This window comes from Necator americanus, chromosome V (genome assembly GCF_031761385.1).
Source record: "Necator americanus strain Aroian chromosome V, whole genome shotgun sequence".
Lineage (NCBI taxonomy): Eukaryota > Metazoa > Nematoda > Chromadorea > Rhabditida > Ancylostomatidae > Necator > Necator americanus.
In genome coordinates, this window is record NC_087375.1 from 7,511,178 (window position 1) to 7,531,832 (window position 20,655).

Sequence of the window (20,655 nt, forward strand, 5' to 3'; positions counted from 1 at the left end):
AACGAGCTTCTAGCCGTTTCGACTCGAAGATGGATCGAACATGGGTAATTGAAACTATCCACTACAATACAGCCTCCTGTTCCTAGATAAACATGGACGTCGATGGTATTCCTAAATAGGACAACTGCAATCTAGTCTAACAAAAATGAACCATGTTCAATATGTTGGGTTCAGCTCTATGTGCAATATTTACTCTCGCCTCATTCATTCTACAAACCTTGTTATTATGGCGGATATTATGAGTTTCTATTCTGGTACAGTGCTGGCATATTTTGTTAAAGGCATCACTCCACGAATCTGAGGTGGTGCAGATTTCAGGTGGAGTATTCGTATACGGGATGGGAGACTATGGAGAGGGGGGTGATTCCATCCATTTCTTCCTAATTGCCGTAAAAAAACGGCCCGTAATATGCGGCGCCGCACAAGGCTGGCGCACTCCAGTGGAACTCCCTGTAGAAAATAGTGCGCCAAAACGCCTAAAGCCGTATCTTTCGGGCCGTTTTTTTACGGCAATTAGGAAGAAATGGACGGAATCACCCCCCTCTCCATAGTCTCCCATCCCGTATACGAATACTCCACCTGAAATCCGTACCACCTCAGATTCGTGGAGTGATGCCTTTAAGAGAGAATGTGTACTTTACTGTTGTGTGATTCGTAGTGTTCGCAAATCTCTCCACTCCATTAACTGGGGGAGCGGGCTTGTCTGGGATGTAAGGTACAAATGGACGGGATCACAGATAACAACCAGTAACCGTAGCCATTCAAAGTGATCAGGAATGGTGGCCTTTGTGATGTCTCGAGAATGACAGAACATATATATGACATGATCGATACGAAGAAGTACTCTGTGAATAGGCAAACGATGGGTTGTGTACTTTTAAAGAACGCTAATATAGTGAGGTCAAACGTCATGAAGCACGTACGCAATTGCGTAATTTCTCTCGAGGCGATTCGCTGGAGTGTAGCGGGTAGGAGCGTGGTAAAATCATTGCTAGCACCACCTATTTCAACTGCTGCTTAAGTACACCGCAACTGCACTGGTGATTCATGTCGCTTTGACCAGACTATAGTTCCACATTTGTCGAAGGACCTCACAAAAAGGTCACGTAGTTGGGTCAAAATGACATGAAGCTGCAAGTTGCGTAAACGGCTGTGCTCGAAGCGGTGGGGTGGAGCGTAGCGGTCAGGAGGACCTTTGCCAGCACCAATCATCGCTGCAGTTCGCTATGTTCTATGGTCCCACACCGCCTCGAGCGCAGCCGCTTACAAAACTGCACCATCCTTCGTGTCGTATTGACGCGACTATACCTACACGTTGGATACCGCTTACTGTAATTCAACGACTTCACGAAGGTGAATTCCTGTCGTAGTCATATATAGCTGGAGCATCCTATCTGTTAGAGCGGAAGTAGACACAGTTGACGATGAAATCGTGCTCGAAGTCGCCGAAGAGATCTTTATTCCGATTTCCGACCGCACCAGCTCGGATCAGCTGGACCTCGGGGTGGTCATCCTACTCTGTTTCGGTGAAGCGAATGTTTCCCTTTCTCATCTCTATTCAGGCAACAAAATATTAATATTGCAACCTTTTTATAGTCGGCTCAAAATGATCCGAAGTTCGGTGCACTTGCATGGGCGGGTGCGATCAAAGGAGTGCGGTGTGATGAGCGGTTGAGACTGGGGCGAGACCATCACTAGCATCACTCGGACTTTAGCGGTGATTGGAAAAAGCGATAGTCCCGTCTCGATAACTGGCAGCACCTGATCGTTAATGTAATTCCGAGGTGAAAAGCAGAACCTTTCGTTTAAATCCTTGAACATAGGTGCGATAGGGAGAAGCCGGACCCTCCTTAGGTGAAGGGGGTTTAGCTCATGGGGTGCAGCTCAAGTGAAGGGGGTCCTTTCGCCAACCGCCTAAAAGTGAAGTGGGTAATTTCGCCAACCGTTCAAAAGTGAAGGGGGCATCTATGTGCTTGAATACTTTTAGCCTTGAATTTGCTTCTCTTGCTTTCACTTTTAACTGTTTCTCTAAAAGTTCACCAATACAAGTATGTTTTACGGGGCTAACGCAATTTTATTTAGAGAAATTCGCTACAATTTTCGCAAAGGTTCTCATGGAAGAATTACGGGTGATTGATCAAAGCGCTACGAAGATCACGGGTACATAGAATGACTGGGTTAGGATGAACAACATCCTTGTTGTATATGGAATAGTTCTCTTGAACAGTGGCAGTCCTTGTTTCTTTGAGTCCTAATCTGGTTGCTGGGTCGTGCCTGTTGGTGCTCAAGAAAGATCTGCGAGTCTGCCAATCAAGCAAAATTCGATCCGCTTCTCTCCGACCACTCAGATAGGCACCGATAGCTGTTTGGAAGAGCCTAAAGAGTTAATTGTATTTTTTTTCTCTACAAAAAGTCTTTGGTAGTAGAACAACCTATGATGAGTTGCTTCTCCAGCGAAGAGCACTCTTGGTCGATTTTTCTGCTTTATTGGGATCGAAAGCTTTGAATGTGAGATTTTAGCTCGTGCTTGTGCAAGACTTATGTACGAGTACGATCCCAGCAGTAGATCATTCTTCGTCAGTTTCGTCCTGAACTGTTGACTATTGCGGATGTGATATAGCAGCATCAAATGTGAGAAGAACTTTAAATTGCAGCTGCATATTACTTGAAACTGGCGTATATGTCGAGGTGAAAATCGACATATTTGCAATCGCTTCATTTCTATTATTCCTAAGAATGCCAGAAATGCTACATTTACAACTAAGTACTAACTACCCGCCAGATTGCCGTGGTATCCCCGACGCGCCTGCATAACGCAAGCATTTTTTTCTGTTGGACGTACATAAGTTCTTCCATCCGTCTAACCCCAACTGAACCCTCATCGCAGTCATGCGATTTGCATAGAAAATTACTAATGGCCAAAAAACTGGTTTTATTTGGAGAATTTAATGTTGTGCGAGATTAGTTTTTCTTGTAACTGAATATCCCCACAGTTCCATATAAGTTTGTCGTTCACCGGGTTACCATCATAGTTATTACAATCGATTCACAACGACCTGAAGCTCGGTCCAGCTAAGCGGCTACGTTCGAAGCGGCGCGGTGAATGTAGCGGTTCGGATCGAGGTAGGACCTTCGCCAGCTTCGGCTACGAGTGGTGCTTGCGAGCGCCCGACCTCGATCCCAAACAGTACGCTTCTCCGCGCCGCCTTGAGCACTGTGATTTGACTACGAAGAAAAATCCTATCACTGAAATGAGATAAAGTTTTTTTTTCAATCAATTGGGAACTTTTTTTTTCAATTCTTCTAATTATTACCACTTATTTTACCTAATAATCTCGCTTGGTGGTTGTATGGTTTGGTCATTCTTCATATCTCGGATAAGCTTTGTGATACGGTCTTTGAGTTCTTGATCAGTCATGTTATCCATAACTGCTTGCCCAGCACCTGCCACCCACGCTGTTAAGGTATTCGGTTCCCAATCCGTGACCTGAAATAGATTTCTTTCTTTACAACTATGCATCTATGCAATCCAATCCATTACTAGTATAAGAGATAAGTCTGCTATCTTGAGAATTTACAACCTTTTTAAGAAGAGGTTGTTCTTACTCCGACGTTATCTTTAAGACTAATTATTCTGAAATATCGATGTTTTTAGAAACTTTTCTGAACATGTTATAGTAATTTGGTTGGTTTTGCTCCAGAAGGCTTAAAGTAGTACTCAAGAGAAGCTGCTCCACTTCATGATATATGTAGCTTGAGAAAAAAAGAAACGAAACATGATGGAACAATAAAATTCTATTATTCTTTTTCTTAAGAGAATAGGGTGATAGAATCCCATTCCTTTATTTCTCATTCTCACTCTTCTTCATTCATTGGTTTTGCTCCCATTCTAAGTACGATTTCTGAGTTTGTTGCTTGTTACTAAGATTTTGAGGGCGGGTGTGGTGTAGCGGTTAGAGGTTCCGCTTCCTGCACGATCGATCGGAGGTTCGAATCCGCCCTAGTGCTCACCAAGCCTTTCATCCCTCCGGGGTCGATAAATTGGTACCAGACTTGTCTGGGAGGATAAAAACATTGACTTGATTATTGGCTGGCCCCGCAAGTCATTGTATAGGCCAACACACGTTCCAAAAAACCTCAACGATTACGAATTCAAGTAAAAAGCGTTGTCGCATCCCAAGTGGATTGATACGCCAGTGACTTTATCTTTATCTTTTATTAAGATTTTGAGGCACAGCAAAAAAAGTTACGTTATTCTCCTCCTACCTCGTGCTGCCAATATTTACAGGTCTTCGTCTTATGTTGTTAGGAAAGCCGTACCCCCCTCACCTAAGCAGATCTATAGGTTTAGCGAAGTGCTGAAACGGCACTTTTGTGTTTTTGTAGACGGCGGTATTTTGGGAGTAACAACTTCGGTAAACATTCTAATCGGAGAAAAACTCGCTCCTTTGCGCATAGTCGGATTAAAACGACCTGAACGTTGGTGAAGTTGCGTAAGCGTCTGCGCTCAATGTGAAACGCTAATGGCGCGATTGATGTCACTCTGCTTAACAAGCACTTTTTTTGATGGTGGATCTTGATTTTTGATGATCGATGGATTGATTGATTAGTACGGTTGCTCGGTGGTGTCGGACTACTCCTTCAAACTATGGCTGCAGCTTCTTTACGTCAAGATATCTCGGAACTTTGTTTCCATCTTGATCTCTACTTTATGTGCTGGACCTTCGATGTAGCTGTTATTCGACGAACGGACATCAGTGGAATCGCAGTGTACTTAGCTCAAAAATATTTTCTCTGACAAATTTTGTAATTCTTATTTCGTGCAAAGTTTAGGAAGGAGAGTTTCTATCATTACTTCTATCGTTACATGCCATTTTTGCTTGCACAGAACATTATTTCAGCTAACTCTATAGTGAACGTTCTTGTAAATTACGTGTGAAACCCACATGCAACGTAGTGAGCTCCCTTTCAAAAGCATCGACGCCTTCACGTGCCATTCCCTCAACTGGTAGCGGTATCATTGAATAGGTCTCGTTGTTCCACCAAGGTTGTTCCCATCGGAAGAAAATCTTGCAAGATCCTCCAAAACCTGGAAAGAATATTGAGATCAGGTCTTGAGAGCGGGGTGCTATAAGTAAGTATACGACCTCATATACTCCGTTAAAACTAACCAATTTTTTCTATAGCTTCGATTTTCTGACGAGGAAGAGGCGGTTTGAAGAGTTGACGGTGGAATTTTTTAAGGTGGCCCAAGGATGAAGTGACTATCACGTAGTCGTACTTTTTGGGAATTTCACCATTAGAGGTCGTCAGTGTGATTTTTTCTTGAGAATGATCAATTTTTGTGACAGTTGTGTTGAAGTGGATCATGTTATCCGCTATTGGCAATCGTAGGTGATCCAAGATTGCCTTGTATCCGAATTTATTCGTGAGAAAAGATTCTCCTTCTGTACCACGATCGTTGAATTCAGTCAATACTCGAGGGCTCAACTGGAATATATATTATTACATTAGTAATATATGTGTACATATATATATATATATATATATATATATATATATATATATATTTCAAATGGTTTTGTCGCACTTTTGAATAGCGCTTATCATTCATTAGCGGGGGTTCTGCATCGATTTTCACAGAATCTAATTTCTCCTAGTCGCTTTTTAGTCATAACTATTGTCAGAATACATATTTCGAATTGTGAAGGTGGAACTGTTGTATGTGTTTTGAAAGACTAGCTATTTATTGCGCACTTTCTTGTCTTCGTCATAATTTTCGTATGAACTCACGTCCGACCAATCAGCGGCCCATTCGAATTCCCAGTAAGATCTGTAGGAGCGTGTAAGTGCATCGAATACCTTCTTTCTTGCTCCTTTTATGTTGTTTTTCTAAAGGTTTTATGTTTGTAGGATGCGATTGATATGAAAGTGAAGCGATTTTCCTCGCCATTTCCATTAACTAAGTATTAGGAGGTAAAGCGTGTTGTAGCATGACGATGCGATGCGAAGGTTTGCACTAAGCTTCTTCTACAGTGTTGCGAAAATTCCCCGGACCCTTTTCCTATTTGCCCTTTCAGAATTCTCATTTGTTTCCCTTTAGCATTGCGTGAATAGGATTATACTGTCTGAGTAAAGTGTTTTTCACCACTTTTATCGTTTTTTTACGCTTTAATGGTGCCTCTAAAGTCTTAGCTTGTGGGGCTTTAATTTCTGCCCCCTTTTTGTGTAATTGCGTATTAGTTCCATTTCCCTTAGTTTTATTACAAGGGGAACTCTTTTTCACTAGTTGAGTAGCTCCTCAAAGGTAGTAGGGCTCCTCAAGGTTTAGTTTACAAAAATTGCATTTCCGACCTTTTTGTGTATGTAACTGTGCACAGTTAGCTTTCTTCTAGAAAAAATCTCGGGACTTTATCTATAGTTGGGTCAAAACGACATGATGCACGGACCGTTGCGTAAGCGGCCGCGCCCGGAAGCGGTGCGGTGGAAACAGCGGTTGGAATCGAGGTGGGACCATGGCGAACTGCAGAGGTGGTTGTCGGCTGCGAGGATCCTTACACGATCCCAACCGCTCCACCGCTCCACGTTGAGCGCAGCCGCTTGCGCAAATGTCCGTGCTTCATGTCGTTTTGACTCGACTATATCATCCCGATTATAGCAAACGCTAATCATGGACAATTACACAAAAATAGAATTTAGAAGAATGGGTGCGAAATTGAATTCCTACAAGCTAAGACCTTAAAGGCATCCTAGGAACAAGACAAACAATAAAACTAGTGGAAGTATTTGTTAGTTTTGCAGAGGGAGCCTTGTGCATGCCTTCGCGGTGAATTAGCGTCCTTATGTTACAAAACGTTTTACGCCGACTAGAGTCCATTTTTGAGGTGCCTTTAACTGGAACTTCTAAGGAAAATACCTTGAGAAATCTTGAGTAGTCTTCCATGAAAATAGTCTTCATTGTGTAGATTCGTGAGAGTAGGTCGTGCTGTTTTGCAAGTTGGCGGTACTTCGGATCCAATGGCTCAACGAAGTTCATGAACAACTCGATGTCTTTTCTAAAAATGAAAAGAATTCACTTTAGCTGGACTCACGCGTCATAGATTGGAGTATGACAGAATTGCAGTAACCAAATAGTGAATTGCAAGTTAGGGATATCTTGTCCTTGTAAGGATTAGGCTGAGATTATTCACGTGCCTCGAGATATTTTGAGTAGTATATTCTCGTAAATTCTCAGGATAGTTATTCTTCAGAAATTCTCAAATTCTGCTCACCTGGGTATGGCCTGGGTACCCAGGAGGAATTCCGGGTTTTGCAGATGTGCTGTGTCGGAAACAATTCCCGAGATCACTCCCAGCTCGGCAGCGATCTTGTACAGTGGATTGAACGCTCCGTTGATGTACTGGGCCCCCATCTGTAGGTATCCGCCATCTGGTAACAAATTCATTTACAGATTGTGTTGAGAATATTGGAAAAGTTCGTATATTCTGTAGAAGGGCTATTTAATGAACTAAAACTAAACACACAATAGGGTATCGGATGTACACGTCCTCCAATGCGGTTCAGTCCCTCGTAAATATCGATGTTAGTCGTACCATCTTCAATCAGTCGGCGAGCTGCTGACAAACCGCTCATGCCAGCGCCGACGATGGCTATAGACGGTTCGCCTTTGTTCGATTCTTTCTGGAAAGAGTAAACCAATGATTTCTTAGGCTACATAAAATATTTTTCATGCAGAAATGCCAGATTATTTCTAAGTGAATAGCCATGCCTTAAAAAAGGGAATTGATCACTGAAATGAGACTATTGAAGATGGTTAAGGGTCTATCCTAGAACGATTTGACTGTGCTTTTTTTCATATTTCCACAATCGCCTGAAGAATAGGAAAGAGAGTTTGAAAATCCATCGTTGTAGGGATGTAAAACCTTCACTTCCTGCTAGTTGTGTGCTAACCTGCCATTGTTCATGTTTCTTATCAGTACATCAAATATCTAGCTAAGGAAGTAGTGATGAAACTTCTTCATACGCTTTCAGCCCAATTCTTTCAATATGAAAGCAGATTTTTTTCTGTAAGCGAAATATAGAAGTTGTTTTATTTTCTCTTGGCTTTCCTCCTTTTCTTGAAACTTTTCTGTTTAAAACAGTATGTGTAAGGTTTGATGCACCGAATATACAATTTCTTATTCTTTAGAGTTATAAAGTACTTAGCATTGCAGTTAGAATTGTGCAGTTTTTGGTTCGGCATCCCGAGATAATCGAAATGAATAGTGGAATTTAGCAGTTCTTTGAACATGTCAGACTGAGTTATTCTTCTAGTTTCACATGCATTCTTTTTGGCTCAATTATGTGGAGCGAAAAGGGGACATTTTTGTCGTCAGAGTATATTCTACCTTTTAGAGAAGAATTGCGTTCTGCTTGTATTTGTGGTCATTATTATTATTCATATTTTCGTCATTATTCTGTCATGCTCACATAGCATTAACTCAGGAGCTGCAATGCTTGCTCAGGAGTTTTCTTCAAATTTCTTCTTGAATTTTAGAAGGGTAGTTCCTTCTTGAAGAAAAAGAAGTTAATTTTTTCCAACCTGAACGGATATTCCACATGCGATGACGACAATTAACAGCGTCAACGGTCTCATAGTAGGTCGTCGTTTTACTGTCTAGTTGATCACCTTCCACTTTCCAACAGTTATAGCGAGCTGTAGTTGCTCGAATGCAGGTTGATATCAGCGGAATAAAAAAGTGGAATAGGTTGTCGTCGGGCTGATATTAGCCTAAATACCCTGTTGATAAGATATTGTCGTTAAATTGTGAAAAATAAGTGGGCGACTCATGTGATAATAGATAATAGATAGCTTGGAAAGGAAGCGTGTTCAACCTTATGTAGTTTGAACTTAAAGGCATCACCCCACTGATCTGAGGTGGTACGGATTTCAGGTGGAGTATTCTTATACGAGATAGTGATTATGGAGAGAGGTGTGATTTCGTCCATTTCTTCCTGTTTGGCGTAAAAAACGGTCCGGAACATGCGGCGTGTGCACAAGGCTGGCGCGCTCCAATCGAACTTCTTGTAGAAAATAGCGCGCCGGAACGCTCGAAGCTGTATCTTCCGGACCGTTTTTTTACGGCATTTAGGAAGAAATGGACGGAATCACCCTTCTCTCCATAGTATACCATCCCGTATAAGAACACTCCACCTAAAATCCGTACCACCTCAGATTCGTGGGGTGATGCCTTTAATATTCACATAGTTCGTTTCAATAACATTCAACAGCAATAGGAAGAACATTCTAGTTTTGGATATTTGCGAAGTGTTATCAACACACAAAAGAAATGCTTAGCCTTGCAGCATTGGTGGTTACCGTGCGACAGGCAGAAACTGTTTTCTTCGGCCATTAATAAACACCTGGTGATCAAATCAAACATGTTGTTGTTATTTGTTTTTTCCTCTCTTATCACTTCTATGCGGACGTTTGAAAATGGATAGTACACATCGGCTGCAGTTGAAGATTTTTTTGTGGAGAAGAATGGAAACTTTTTAGAGAACAACTTTCTTAGTTGTGTGATGTGAACATGAAATTAAAACGAGAAAGTTGAGTTGGAACGTCAAAAGGTGTCATTTTTCACTGGTTTGATAGTGCTATATTCCCCTACAGTCGTTTAACTTTCACTCTGTACTTTGACGGTCTCTGGATCATTACAAGTCCACTCGGTAACACTCTTTTCTCTCTGGTCCTTATAAAATCATAGAAATAAAGAGGAAAACTGTTCATTTGTTGCCATTTTATAACTGACGTTGTCCAGGATCATCCAGATTTCAACATGGTGTGTAGTCATCTAATTAGAAATGTGCTAAGCATCCTCTTGATTTGTTACTCTCTAGATTTTCGTGCAGCGTTCCTGAAATATTGCTTTTAAAAGGTTATCTTATGTTTCCAGAGCATGACTTGCGGATTAACTGATACGGATCTCTACAAGCGGGTGGTTATTGAAAAGTCACTCTCTCTCAGCGAATATCTCGAATTGAAAAAGTTAGTTGGAATAGACACCAATGAGAATTTTCCAGAAGATTTGATATCTTTTCAGACCACATCTTTTGTCGCAGACTGAAGATGTTAGAGATGCCGCTCTCTCAGAAATTACAGACACAATCTCGTCTTTGCCGAATGATTTTCTGACAGGAGATCAGGGTGTAGAGCATTTCTACTACTTCTTCTTTGAGTTGGATTATGGTGCTATATTTAGTCGCTCTTCTCCTGGAATTCTTCCTCGGACGACTGGAATCATCTCCAGCCTCTGCATCTCATGCTGTTCGTGGCGCCAATCATTTGGTAGATCATTATTCATTTAAAGGAGACGTCTGCAGTTCCACGTTTTCGTTCTGCCTTTCATAATGACTCTGATTATTAATGAAGATTTATGTTAAGGTCTGTAACAGCCAAAATCTTCCTAGCGGCTTTGAAAAGCCGCTTGTCCAAATAATGTTCACGTTGGTTTTTGTTTTTTGGTTTTAATGTCTTTATATGTTATTGATGGTGCGAATAATCTTATCAGTTATTGTTGAAGAGATGGAAACGTTCAAGGATGGGATACGGAAAACCGATTGCTGCAGTATGAGGTGCTACAATGGTTGCTATTGCATCGTTTGGAAGGTAATCTTTAAAACTAGTTCTATGACTTCGTATTTTTAAGTTAAGCTTTGATTTTTATTTTCCATTGAAGAGAGAAAGGAACATTTTTTAGCGGTGAGCACTGTCTCGTCAAGTGTTTATCATTTTGTTATCTTTTTTTAATGGTTTTTCTGTCACGAGCATTCATTGGCGGGGAAAATGCGCCTGATCAAGAATTGATAGCGTATCACGGGTTGTTTGAAAATATTGAAACTTAACATAATTCTACAGATACACATTTCACCTCCTATTTGTAGATGTTTCAGAACTGGCATCGTTAGGATCGAATTTCGTCTTAACTTTCATCAGAACCGTTGGAGGTGAACGACATCCGCGATGTCTCCCAGTGGTCTTCCGAATGTTCGTCGTTGTTGCGCAGTCCTTTCCAATGGGTATGAAAGTCATTTGAGACATTTTCCTAGAGAAATTATAAAGTGTGGGTAATGTAAGTGCTCAAGTAGGAGCGAGTTCAACTTTTATTTTCTTGGAAATTAATTTTCCTAACTTTCCTCTGTTGCAACTAATTATCAATGATGTTTCGACTGTTTAATTGGGGAAATTAATTAAAAAGTTTTTTTGGGGTTTTAAAAAAATTTTAAAAAAAAAAAAAAAAAAAAAAAAAAGAAAAAAAAAAAAAAAAAAAAAAAAAAAAAAAAAAAAAAAAAAAAAAAAAAAAAAAAAAAAAAAAAAAAAAAAAAAAAAAAAAAAAAAAAAAAAAGTTGTCGTTCAACTTTAAGAAAAATTATTGTAATTATCAGCTCAGGAAAATCAATTGAAAACTATCGTAATTATGTTTCAGGTCCACTTGTTGAAGATCTGTTCGAGGTCGTTGCATGTTATTTTCCTATTGAATACAAGGTGAACCTTAGTATCAAAGCAAATCTAGAATGTCATTGTGAAGACGAGAAAGAACTTCTTCAGGCATCCAGCAGTTCAACCATTACTAAAGAGCTGCTTGCCGAAGGATGCTTGAAATGCTTAGTAGCACATCGTGATTTTGCTCCTTTCTGCTACTTGCTGATCGAGGAGAAGTTCACCGATGATGAATCCACTCCCGAACAAAAAGGGGATACATGTGAATTGCTTGTGAGTAGAAACTTGTTAGTGTCTCATTTCTTCGGAGACCCGTTGGAAATTGTTGTTGTTTAAGGCTGAAGCAGCCTCGATATTTCCAGCTGAGGAAATAGTCGATCATTTAGAGCCGATACTGGGAGGCATTCGCGTGGTTGCTTTGAATCCTAAAGGTATAGCGGGTATCTTCTAAATATTTCAATTGTATTATATCAATTTCCTACCTACTTCTTTAGGTGTTTTTCCTCACTCTGTTTCACGAGCTCTCACAGCAATTACCAAAGCGCTAAGCTTAGTTGGTGAGGGTGCGGTGACTAACCTTGGTTCTCAGCTTGTCGAAAGTTAGCCTTTTTCTCTATTTTCCTTCCCTTTCCAACGAACAGTCTCTTTCCTTGCTTTTAGACCTTGAGCCATTTGTCCTGCAGGCGGAAATGGGTCTCACCGAACGAGCTCTGACACTTTTTCGATGTGCAACCGAAGCAGGGCCAGCTATCCGTAATCAGATCTACAATCACGTAGTACCATGGATTCTTATGCTTGTGCAAGGTCTGCTGGTTTGGTATAACTGCACAAGATAATTTCATTACTTAGCGTTTCAGGTGATGTGGTGAATGTTAGGGCCAACCGTCTGGAAATCACACAAGAAGGATTACGCGCATTAAGCGATTGGGTCGAGTGTATCCATAATCACGGCTGTGGTGAGTGAATAGAAGGTATTCTCTCGATTTTCCTCTAACGAATAGCATATTGCTAAAAGTGTCGTCATATTTTAGTGCACTGCTTGCGAAATTGTTGACTTTGTTCTGTTTAAAATTTTTTCCTTATAGATTAACTCAATTTTATTGAGTGACAAATATGATGCGGTTTGTTGCTGGTTGCATTCGAGATTGATTTTCCAAGGACTTCATAACACTTTTTCGGTCACAGATAGTTCATGATTAACATTCGATCAGCGGGTCATTTTTCCACATAATTTCCGAGTTCCGTCTATTTATCTCCAAGACCAGGCGAGCCCTCCAACCCTCTTCTTACCATGCTCAGATTAATTCCGAAAGACTATTCTTGCATATGGCAGTATTTTTCTGCAGTTGAAGGTCTTCTTCAATACTTACAACATACTTGCATCATTTTGTATGGAAATAAGAGAGTTTACATTTCAAACTTCAAATATTGGCTAGGAATTCCTGCATTTTGTGTCACATAAGCATATATGTATTGATTCATAGAGATTTTTACACATGTACTGTAACCGTGTGCAATTAAAGTTTCTTGATGTATAGTGCACCCTTTAGTACGTAGTTGCAGAAGCGTACCAAGGCGTGAGCTTTGCAGCCACTTCCATTTACCTTGGAATGTATAGATACAGCGCTTACATCGCATCCCTCGTGGTAGAAACTGGGACTTTTAGCTCGAGGAGTGAGTGGTGCGTGCATCTCCATGCTGTAGATCCCAGGGATAACGGATCCGTGTGATTACAATAATTTTTGTCAGCCCCAAAGACGCTGATTATTCCTCTACCTTCCAATGTTATTCCAATGCCTTCGACCTTCCTATCTCACTAATGTACGAATTTTTCCTTGCAGATGCTGTCCTGTCGCAGTTCGAGTCTTCGTTGTTCGCGTCATTGGAAGTTGCTAGAGAAACAGCACCGAATGAAGCCCTCACAGTTATGCTGAATTGCCTTACGGTCATATTTTTCGTGCATTTCACTCTATGAGAAAATTTGATTGGATTTTGAATTTTTAGGTTTATTTGAGAATCACGCCTATTTCCGACGATATCCAAAAGAAAAGTCAGGATCTGATTAAGTTTTCTTGGAACACCCTCATGGCTGGAACCGTCAAGTCAGTTGTTTTTGTACTTTCTATTTTTATGATTGATGGTAGAGAGAGGAATACTTCGAATCATGTGAGAAATCCCACTTTTCTCTCCTGATTTAGGACAAGCTATCTGCGACTTATAACAGCAGTTGCAGAGACAGACTGGGAATCTATGCGCAGTATTATCTCGGAAAAAGCTGGACGTTGTAGGTTTTCTGAATTACTAGCAATCTGTCAAAATATACATTTTGCCAGTGTAAAAAATTCCATTTAATTTCCAGAGTGGATGTAACTCACTTGAGATTTTTCGCTTAATATTTTGATTAGGTAACACTTTTCAAGGGGTTTGTTTGAAAAATGAAATAATGAAGAATGCTTGAAAAAATTGGTGAAGAAGAAGCGGTTGATTTAACAATAATGCCCGAAGCTGTTTTGTCGTTCATCTCGTGTCGAGCAGGATTTTTCGAACTAAGTCCTTGAACGAAGACATGCTCTCTAATCGAAGGAAGAACTTGTAATTTTGTATCGAATAGTAATTTAGGAACCATTGCTATTTTTATTTCTTCCTATTTTGTGGTTACGCCATAAGCTTTTGATGTGTTTTCTATGTCTCCTTTTGTTTTCGGTCCTTCTTCGGACAGAAATTTCGAGAACTTGTAGTGTTGAATACGATGAATGATCCTTGTGGACTTCTACTCATATTTACAGTATATATGTACTTAATTTTAGGCAAACAACAAGACTTTCCGATGCTGTGTGCTGCTGTTCATGATGAAATATCTTTTAGCGAGTTATCGGAGAACATATTTTCAACACTAGCTCAATGTAAGTGGCGTTTTACTTTGTGAACTATTTGATGAGCTTGATCTAAGGAAAAAGACTGATTCACTTTGACATTTTATTCTTCCATACACTTTCCTGGCTACACAATAGTTTTGCGGAAAGGAAGATATTAAAGGCTCACGAGTTGCTAAAAAGAACTAGAAAATACCTTAGAAAAGAAGTTGTACGGATGCGCGTATGTCTCGTGGTATTTAGAAGCATTGGTTGATTTTGCTGATTTCATTTTTTCTTCCCCGATATTCGAAAAAGTTGTCCTGATACGTCACTGTTGCAAATCTAACTCATAACAGAAACTATTTTCAGATCCATGCCCTGAATTGTTCGAATATTTTCTAACAATGGCTACAAGACTTGCTGAGAAATCCCCAAAATTAGTTTCAAATCTTGTACATCAATACCTTGCGCTTTCTGTAGAGGTAGGTACCATTTTGGTAAGTGATTCTATTTGATCTTCAGGGGTATCTTACTGATTTTTAGATCAAATCTGTGAGCGAGGATATCGTAACTGCTTATGCAGAGACCCTCCAGTCCTTAGGACTGCTTCTGGATGGAGATTCGCGTCTCGAATTGGTTAACGAAGCTATGGCGTCAGTAAAATCATCTGAACAGCTTGATATGATTTGCTTATTTGTGGTTCAGTCCCAGGTGCTTTGCAATGGTTATGAATTATAGGTTATATTTGTAGGATTGAGGATTTTTCTTGTTTCTTTTTAAGAATGTACATGTTATGGAGCGTTGTTTGGGCTCTTCACATTGTGATGAGCATTGTGCTTATCTGCTATGCGTCGGTATTGCGAATCATCTAGAGGATATGGAGCAGTTAAAACTGCTTAAAAAGGATATCAAATACGAGTTGGTCTTTCCCGAATTTACTCTTAAATCTTCACCTTTTTGTCGTTAAGCATTAATGGTAAATTCGCTTTTCAGAGTAGACTGCGCCATTGCAAAAGGCTTACTCTTATCTGGAAAGAGAGAAGGTGTTGAGATGGTCCAAGAGGTAACTCTTCCTCGCATTCATTTGAATCTCTTTTAAAAGTTATGTCTATGCTTTTCAGCTTCTGAATCGTCTCTGTTCTGTTGACGAAGCAGAAAGACAGAAACTATGTGCCCAACTCTGTGATTTGTTCGATTTTGATAACGCTGTGAATGATCCTCGAAGGTGCTTATACAGGACTACTTTTCTGTGGAAGCAGAGGTACGCGGGAAAATATTTGCTTGCTATATTCTTTCTCTAAAATTAGAAGCCAAATTAACATCGTAGTTATTGCAGAGCTTTACTTTTTCTCATCCCGCTTTTATGTACAAAAAGAACTAGTAGAGTTTTTAAAAGTGTTCGAGCGGAAGTTAATCAAAGCGAGTAAGTGGGCAGCGCTGAGCGCCCACAAAAAATATCACACATGTCGCAGATGCATATCTATCAACTCTCAAATATACAGATACCGACTGGCGGGTGTTATTCTTATTGTGAAAGTACGTGGAAAATAATATGTAATGTGCCAAGAAACGCTCCAGTGAAGAAGAGCGTGCAGTCCCAGTTTTTTTTCCTTAATTTTTTCGTGGGCATGGGTTTTGGTACATTGGTTTTTATGGGGAATTAACGGCCACATATAATGGACTAGCTCTGTCTTTCCCTACCATAAAGAATAATGGTAAGAATATCCTTTCACTTGAGCTATATTTGAAGTTTTTCTGGGAGGTGCAACCATAAATCACATCACTGCCTGGACAGTTAATCACATTTGCCAGGACATTCTATCTCGGTGCTATCTTCTCGTCTCATTAAAATCATACCTGTAAAGACGCTACTTCCCATTTGATGTGAAGATTCTCGAAATGGTGTCGGTTTGGTTGAAACAACAACTGAATGATTTTTATCTTCACGGACTAACTGGTCACAATGGTCATCTCTCATCATCTGTTATTGAGTGAAAAATAATCTCTAAGCTTTTTCCCCTAAATAATGTAGTTGAGTCAAAACTACATGAAGATGCACAATTGCGCAAGCGGTTGCACTCGAAGCGGTGGAGCGTAGCGATTATGGTCGAGTGGGGACCCTTGCTACCACCATTCATTACTGCAGTTCGCGATGGTCCCACTTAACCGCTATTTTCACCCTTTGAATTTTCGCTTTAACGCTGCAAATGAAAGAGTTCTCTCGGTTTTTTTTTCTTGCAGGATTTTCAATCAACTCAGCACCTGTTATGTGACAGCTGTGAACTCAGCAAATCAAGGTATATGATGTGTGGTTATTGTGGTTCTTTTTGTTGCTCTATATTTTGTTTTTTTAAAAGTGCTAACCTGACCGAAGAGGAAAAGTAAAGTTTCTATGTTTCGATAGGTCGAAGGTTTCGATGTGCTGTGAATTTATCTTTGATTCATGTCATGTGTTCGGTTTTCTGCAGATGTTTGTGAGCTTTTTTTTTATCATTCAGCTGCCAAGGATATTTTGATGTCTCTTCTTCCTGCTCTACTGAAATCATCCGTGAACAATCTTGCAGTTGAACAGCAGTTCCATGAGGTTAGCAGTATTGCGATTTGAGAGAGGAAGAAAGGGAGAAGGGAGAGAAGGGAAAGGGTTCTTCTTTTTTATAATTTTTCAATGGTCTAAAACCGAAGGGTCTTTATTTTGCAAATTCCATTTTTCCAATCAGCCTTCTCCAATCGACATCTCCTACAATTATTTCTGTGGTTATTGTCTATTTTCAGTTTAAAACTGTGTTTCGGGTGGCACTATCTACAGGAAAAGATATCCAACCAGCTGTACTTTCGGCCTTGCCACGATATGTGGCAGGATTGCAACCGTCTGACATATTACCCGAGGATGGCTTACAGATCATCAAAGCTGTAACGGCAACTATGGATAATACAAATACACCAATGGTACGTTTTGTGTTTTTTTTAAATCATTTTGTGTCTTCGCATTAATTTTTCATATTTTCATTCCTTTCTTTCTTTTATATGTATGATTTGCTTACAGACTACTGTGCTTGCGTGCCTTGAATCGCTTGAATTATTGGCACAACGTGCAAGTTATGACTTCTCTGACTCGGACATTACGATAGTAATTGGAACTACTACAAAAGCCTTAGGACATCGTAAACGTTTGGTGCGGCAAAAGGCGGCTTTAGTTAGGAACATATGGTGGGTTCTTTTTAAATTGGTGTATTTCTTATATCATTCGGTAGAGCTGTAGTTCTTGATTTGAATTGGAATTTCATAATACAATTCATGAAATAGCTATAAAACTTCAGTTTCTGCGGTTCCGAGGAATTTAGATCGCTGTCAATTTTGTGTACTGTTAATTTGTAGAAATTTCGTTGAAAAAAAGGGAACGGAAGTGTAGATCAATTCAAAAACGTGGTCAACTGTGTAGTTGCCGTTGGTTGCCAAATTTGAGCAAGAGAAGTATTATTGTGCAAAGTAGGGTAAAACACAATAAATTTAACTTAGCGGATACAAACAAACAAAAAAAAGAGCAGTGCGAATTCCGGCAACTCTTTCATAATAGACAAATAATCATAGAGTAGTTAGTTAAATGCATCACCTCACGAATCTGCAGTGGTGCGGGTTTCTGGTGGCTTATGCCTACATATGGGGTCGTAGATTTTGGAAAGGAGGGTGATTCCGTCCATTTCTTCCTAATTGCCGTAAAAAAACGGCCCGAAAGATGCAGTTTTGAGCGTTCCGGGGCGCTATTTGCTAAAAAGAGTTCGATTGGAGCGCGCCAGCCTTGTGCACATGCCGCATCTTCAGAGCCGTTTTTTACGGCAATTAGGAAGAAGTGAACGGAATCACCCCCGTAATCTACGACCCCGTATAGACGTAACTCACTTGAAACCCGATTCGTGGGGTGATGCCATTAATAAGGAGGGGAGTACTTACAAACACTAAAAAAATATCCGCACTGAACAATACAATAGCACTGAGAAAATATAGGGCGCTAGGGTTATGGCGACTTCCTTTTTTTCAAAAATATCATTAGTACTTTTCCAGTGGTGTTAGGAGCAGAGAGCTATATTTAAAACTTTTGCTAGTGCATGTCCAGCATCCTAATTGGGGCAAGATCTGGTCATCGCAGCGAATAGAGAATGATTTAAACCTCTTAAAACGACCATACCGAACGTTATTCTGGAACGATGGTTTTCGACGAAGATTACTCATACAGTTGTAGTACGCGTATGCGCTGACTCTGATGACTACCTGCTCGCGCTGACCTTTCTTATGCTAAATACAATCAGGCGTCTTAGTTGGGGAACGGTAAAGAGGGTCCCGGCGGATTCTCCACGAATGCGTCCGAGACATAACGTGCCCAGTGGATATGCCGGCGGATACGTGAACATATCTCGACGAGGTCACGCTCCAGTCGTTCATGAAGACGCAGACAACCGTCATAGATGTCCTTCCTACCACAGAGACGCAGAAAACTGCGCAGTTACGAGGAAATATGTAAAGAAGAGTGGTGTGAGCTGTCGAAATGACCGAATAAGTCAAAGAGTAATAGTATTAGATAGAATAATAGGATAGAATAATAATAATAGCATTTGTATGGTGTTCTAATAAAGAAAGGCAGTGAGTTTGTCTTTATATCGCCTTCAGAAAGTCTAGAAATCTTACCAAATTTGAACTCTTTTCCTTCCTGTAAGTTTCAAGAATTCAGAGATACAGAAGGTTCTTCTGCCCAGAAATAAATTAGGCTACAAAAAAGCTTGCGAGTTACAGGATAACGATAGTTTTCATTACCGTTACTTTCGAACGTTTTTTCTTTTCTTTCTTTCGAAATTTTTCGTTTTAACGAAAATTTTTATACTCGTAATTTGAAGCTATTAGATACATCCTTATCTCAAACTTCACGTGAGGATTTCTCTTGCTTCTTTTACGATTACTAAATTGAGATCACCTCACGTTAGTGAAGTGAATGTGTCTGATTCTCCAGAACAATTCAACAGATAGTGAATTATATCCTAGCCGGTGATGCAGCGTATGATTAGCGGTAGGTAAGCAGAGTCAGTTATTTAGGTGCCAACGAAAGTGAATCTCTTTAGGACAGGGCACCATCGCTAATTGCCCTTACGAGGCATAACCGGGGCATGCTGGAAATTCCGCCGGGACCCTCTTTACACGCACCCGTCTTAGTTTACGGTCTGGGGACGTACGTAGTATATAACTTGCACAGTTACATGACGGAAGTTACACAGATATTGGAAGAAGTTGCTGTCGCCCAGCGAACCCGCCGAAGCTCATCCCAAATCGGTCAAACATTGAGAGGGAGCGCGGAATCATTGGTAACAACTCTCCTTTTCGTTATGGCGTACTCCCATACACTGTGTGCTGAGAAGCTCGGATCACTCGGTGTCCATAGACAGTGCAAACGAGCTGCGAAGTCTCACAGGATATGGAACAGTGACGAATGGATGGATTCTGCGCGAACTCTTGCTCTGGATCGAGAAGGTTGAGCAGAGCTATGTTTAAGGAAGACACCCCGGCGAGAATATTTAAAGGCATCACCCCACGAATCTGAGATGGTATGATTTTCAGGTGGAGTATTCGTATATGGGATCGTAGATTATGGAGAGGGGTGATTCCGTCCATTTATTGCCTATTTTCGTAAAAAACGGCCCGGAAGATGCGGCGCGCGCACAAGGCTGGCGCGCTCCAATCGAACTCCTTGTAGAAAATAGCGCGCCGGAACGCCCGAAGCCGTATCTTCTTGTTGTACCACCTCAGATTTGCGGGGTGATGCCTTTAGGTAGGTAGTATGGTAACTATGGTGGATCAGTCCAATGCCCTGCTGTTAATGCAGCTGCCACGCGTTCGTACCACAACAATGAGATATTCCTTATCGTGTTTGCGGTGTAGACGAAAAATGGGACCGAATAACCTTCGTGGGTTTTGTTCATTCGAACACCTGTCTGCCACTCTCAACTCGGTTTTGTGCCAATTAGTTTGATTATTTGATTGCTTTGAAGTCGTCTAAGCGTTTGAGTCGTAGTGGTCTCTGAATGAGCAAATCATGAAGGTCCCCTTAACTCCAATTTCGTTTATGAAGCTTCAGATCAGCGATTTGGGTTGGACAGCCGCTGTGAGCACAAGTTTGATTTGAGCCGACACTGTACATACATACTCTTATTCGAAAATTTGGTCCTCTTAGCTATTCTCCATAAAACATTCGTTTTAGGGAATCGAAACGTCAATGATGAAGGTGTGCTCTGTATCAATCGTTGTTCCCATTGTTGTTGAAGTTGTTACTGTTGGATT

At 40.6% G+C, this 20,655-nt stretch overlaps 2 protein-coding genes across 2 annotated transcripts; one reads left to right on the forward strand and one right to left on the reverse strand.

The window, feature by feature from the left end:
• Positions 1–2,123: 2,123 nt before the first annotated feature.
• RB195_013217 (uncharacterized protein) lies at positions 2,124–8,635 on the reverse strand (the record flags this gene model as incomplete). The annotated part of the gene is made up of 10 exons (XM_064202923.1): positions 2,124–2,376; positions 2,433–2,588; positions 3,327–3,487; positions 4,947–5,089; positions 5,172–5,490; positions 5,794–5,892; positions 6,917–7,055; positions 7,272–7,428; positions 7,524–7,680; positions 8,582–8,635. 10 exons carry the CDS (start codon positions 8,633–8,635, stop codon positions 2,124–2,126), a joined length of 1,638 nt encoding a protein of 545 aa, XP_064058804.1.
• A 1,303-nt stretch (positions 8,636–9,938) lies between these two features.
• RB195_013218 (uncharacterized protein) lies at positions 9,939–20,594 on the forward strand (the record flags this gene model as incomplete). Its single annotated transcript, XM_064202924.1, has 26 exons — positions 9,939–10,027; positions 10,083–10,186; positions 10,242–10,327; positions 10,424–10,485; positions 10,563–10,648; positions 10,933–11,058; positions 11,466–11,524; positions 11,588–11,752; positions 11,817–11,910; positions 11,974–12,078; positions 12,140–12,283; positions 12,337–12,435; positions 13,321–13,424; positions 13,484–13,581; positions 13,678–13,763; positions 14,287–14,382; positions 14,704–14,816; positions 14,878–15,045; positions 15,116–15,252; positions 15,328–15,397; positions 15,456–15,595; positions 16,576–16,631; positions 16,833–16,918; positions 17,107–17,280; positions 17,378–17,541; positions 20,576–20,594. 26 exons carry the CDS (start codon positions 9,939–9,941, stop codon positions 20,592–20,594), a joined length of 2,730 nt encoding a protein of 909 aa, XP_064058805.1.
• Positions 20,595–20,655: the final 61 nt, after the last annotated feature.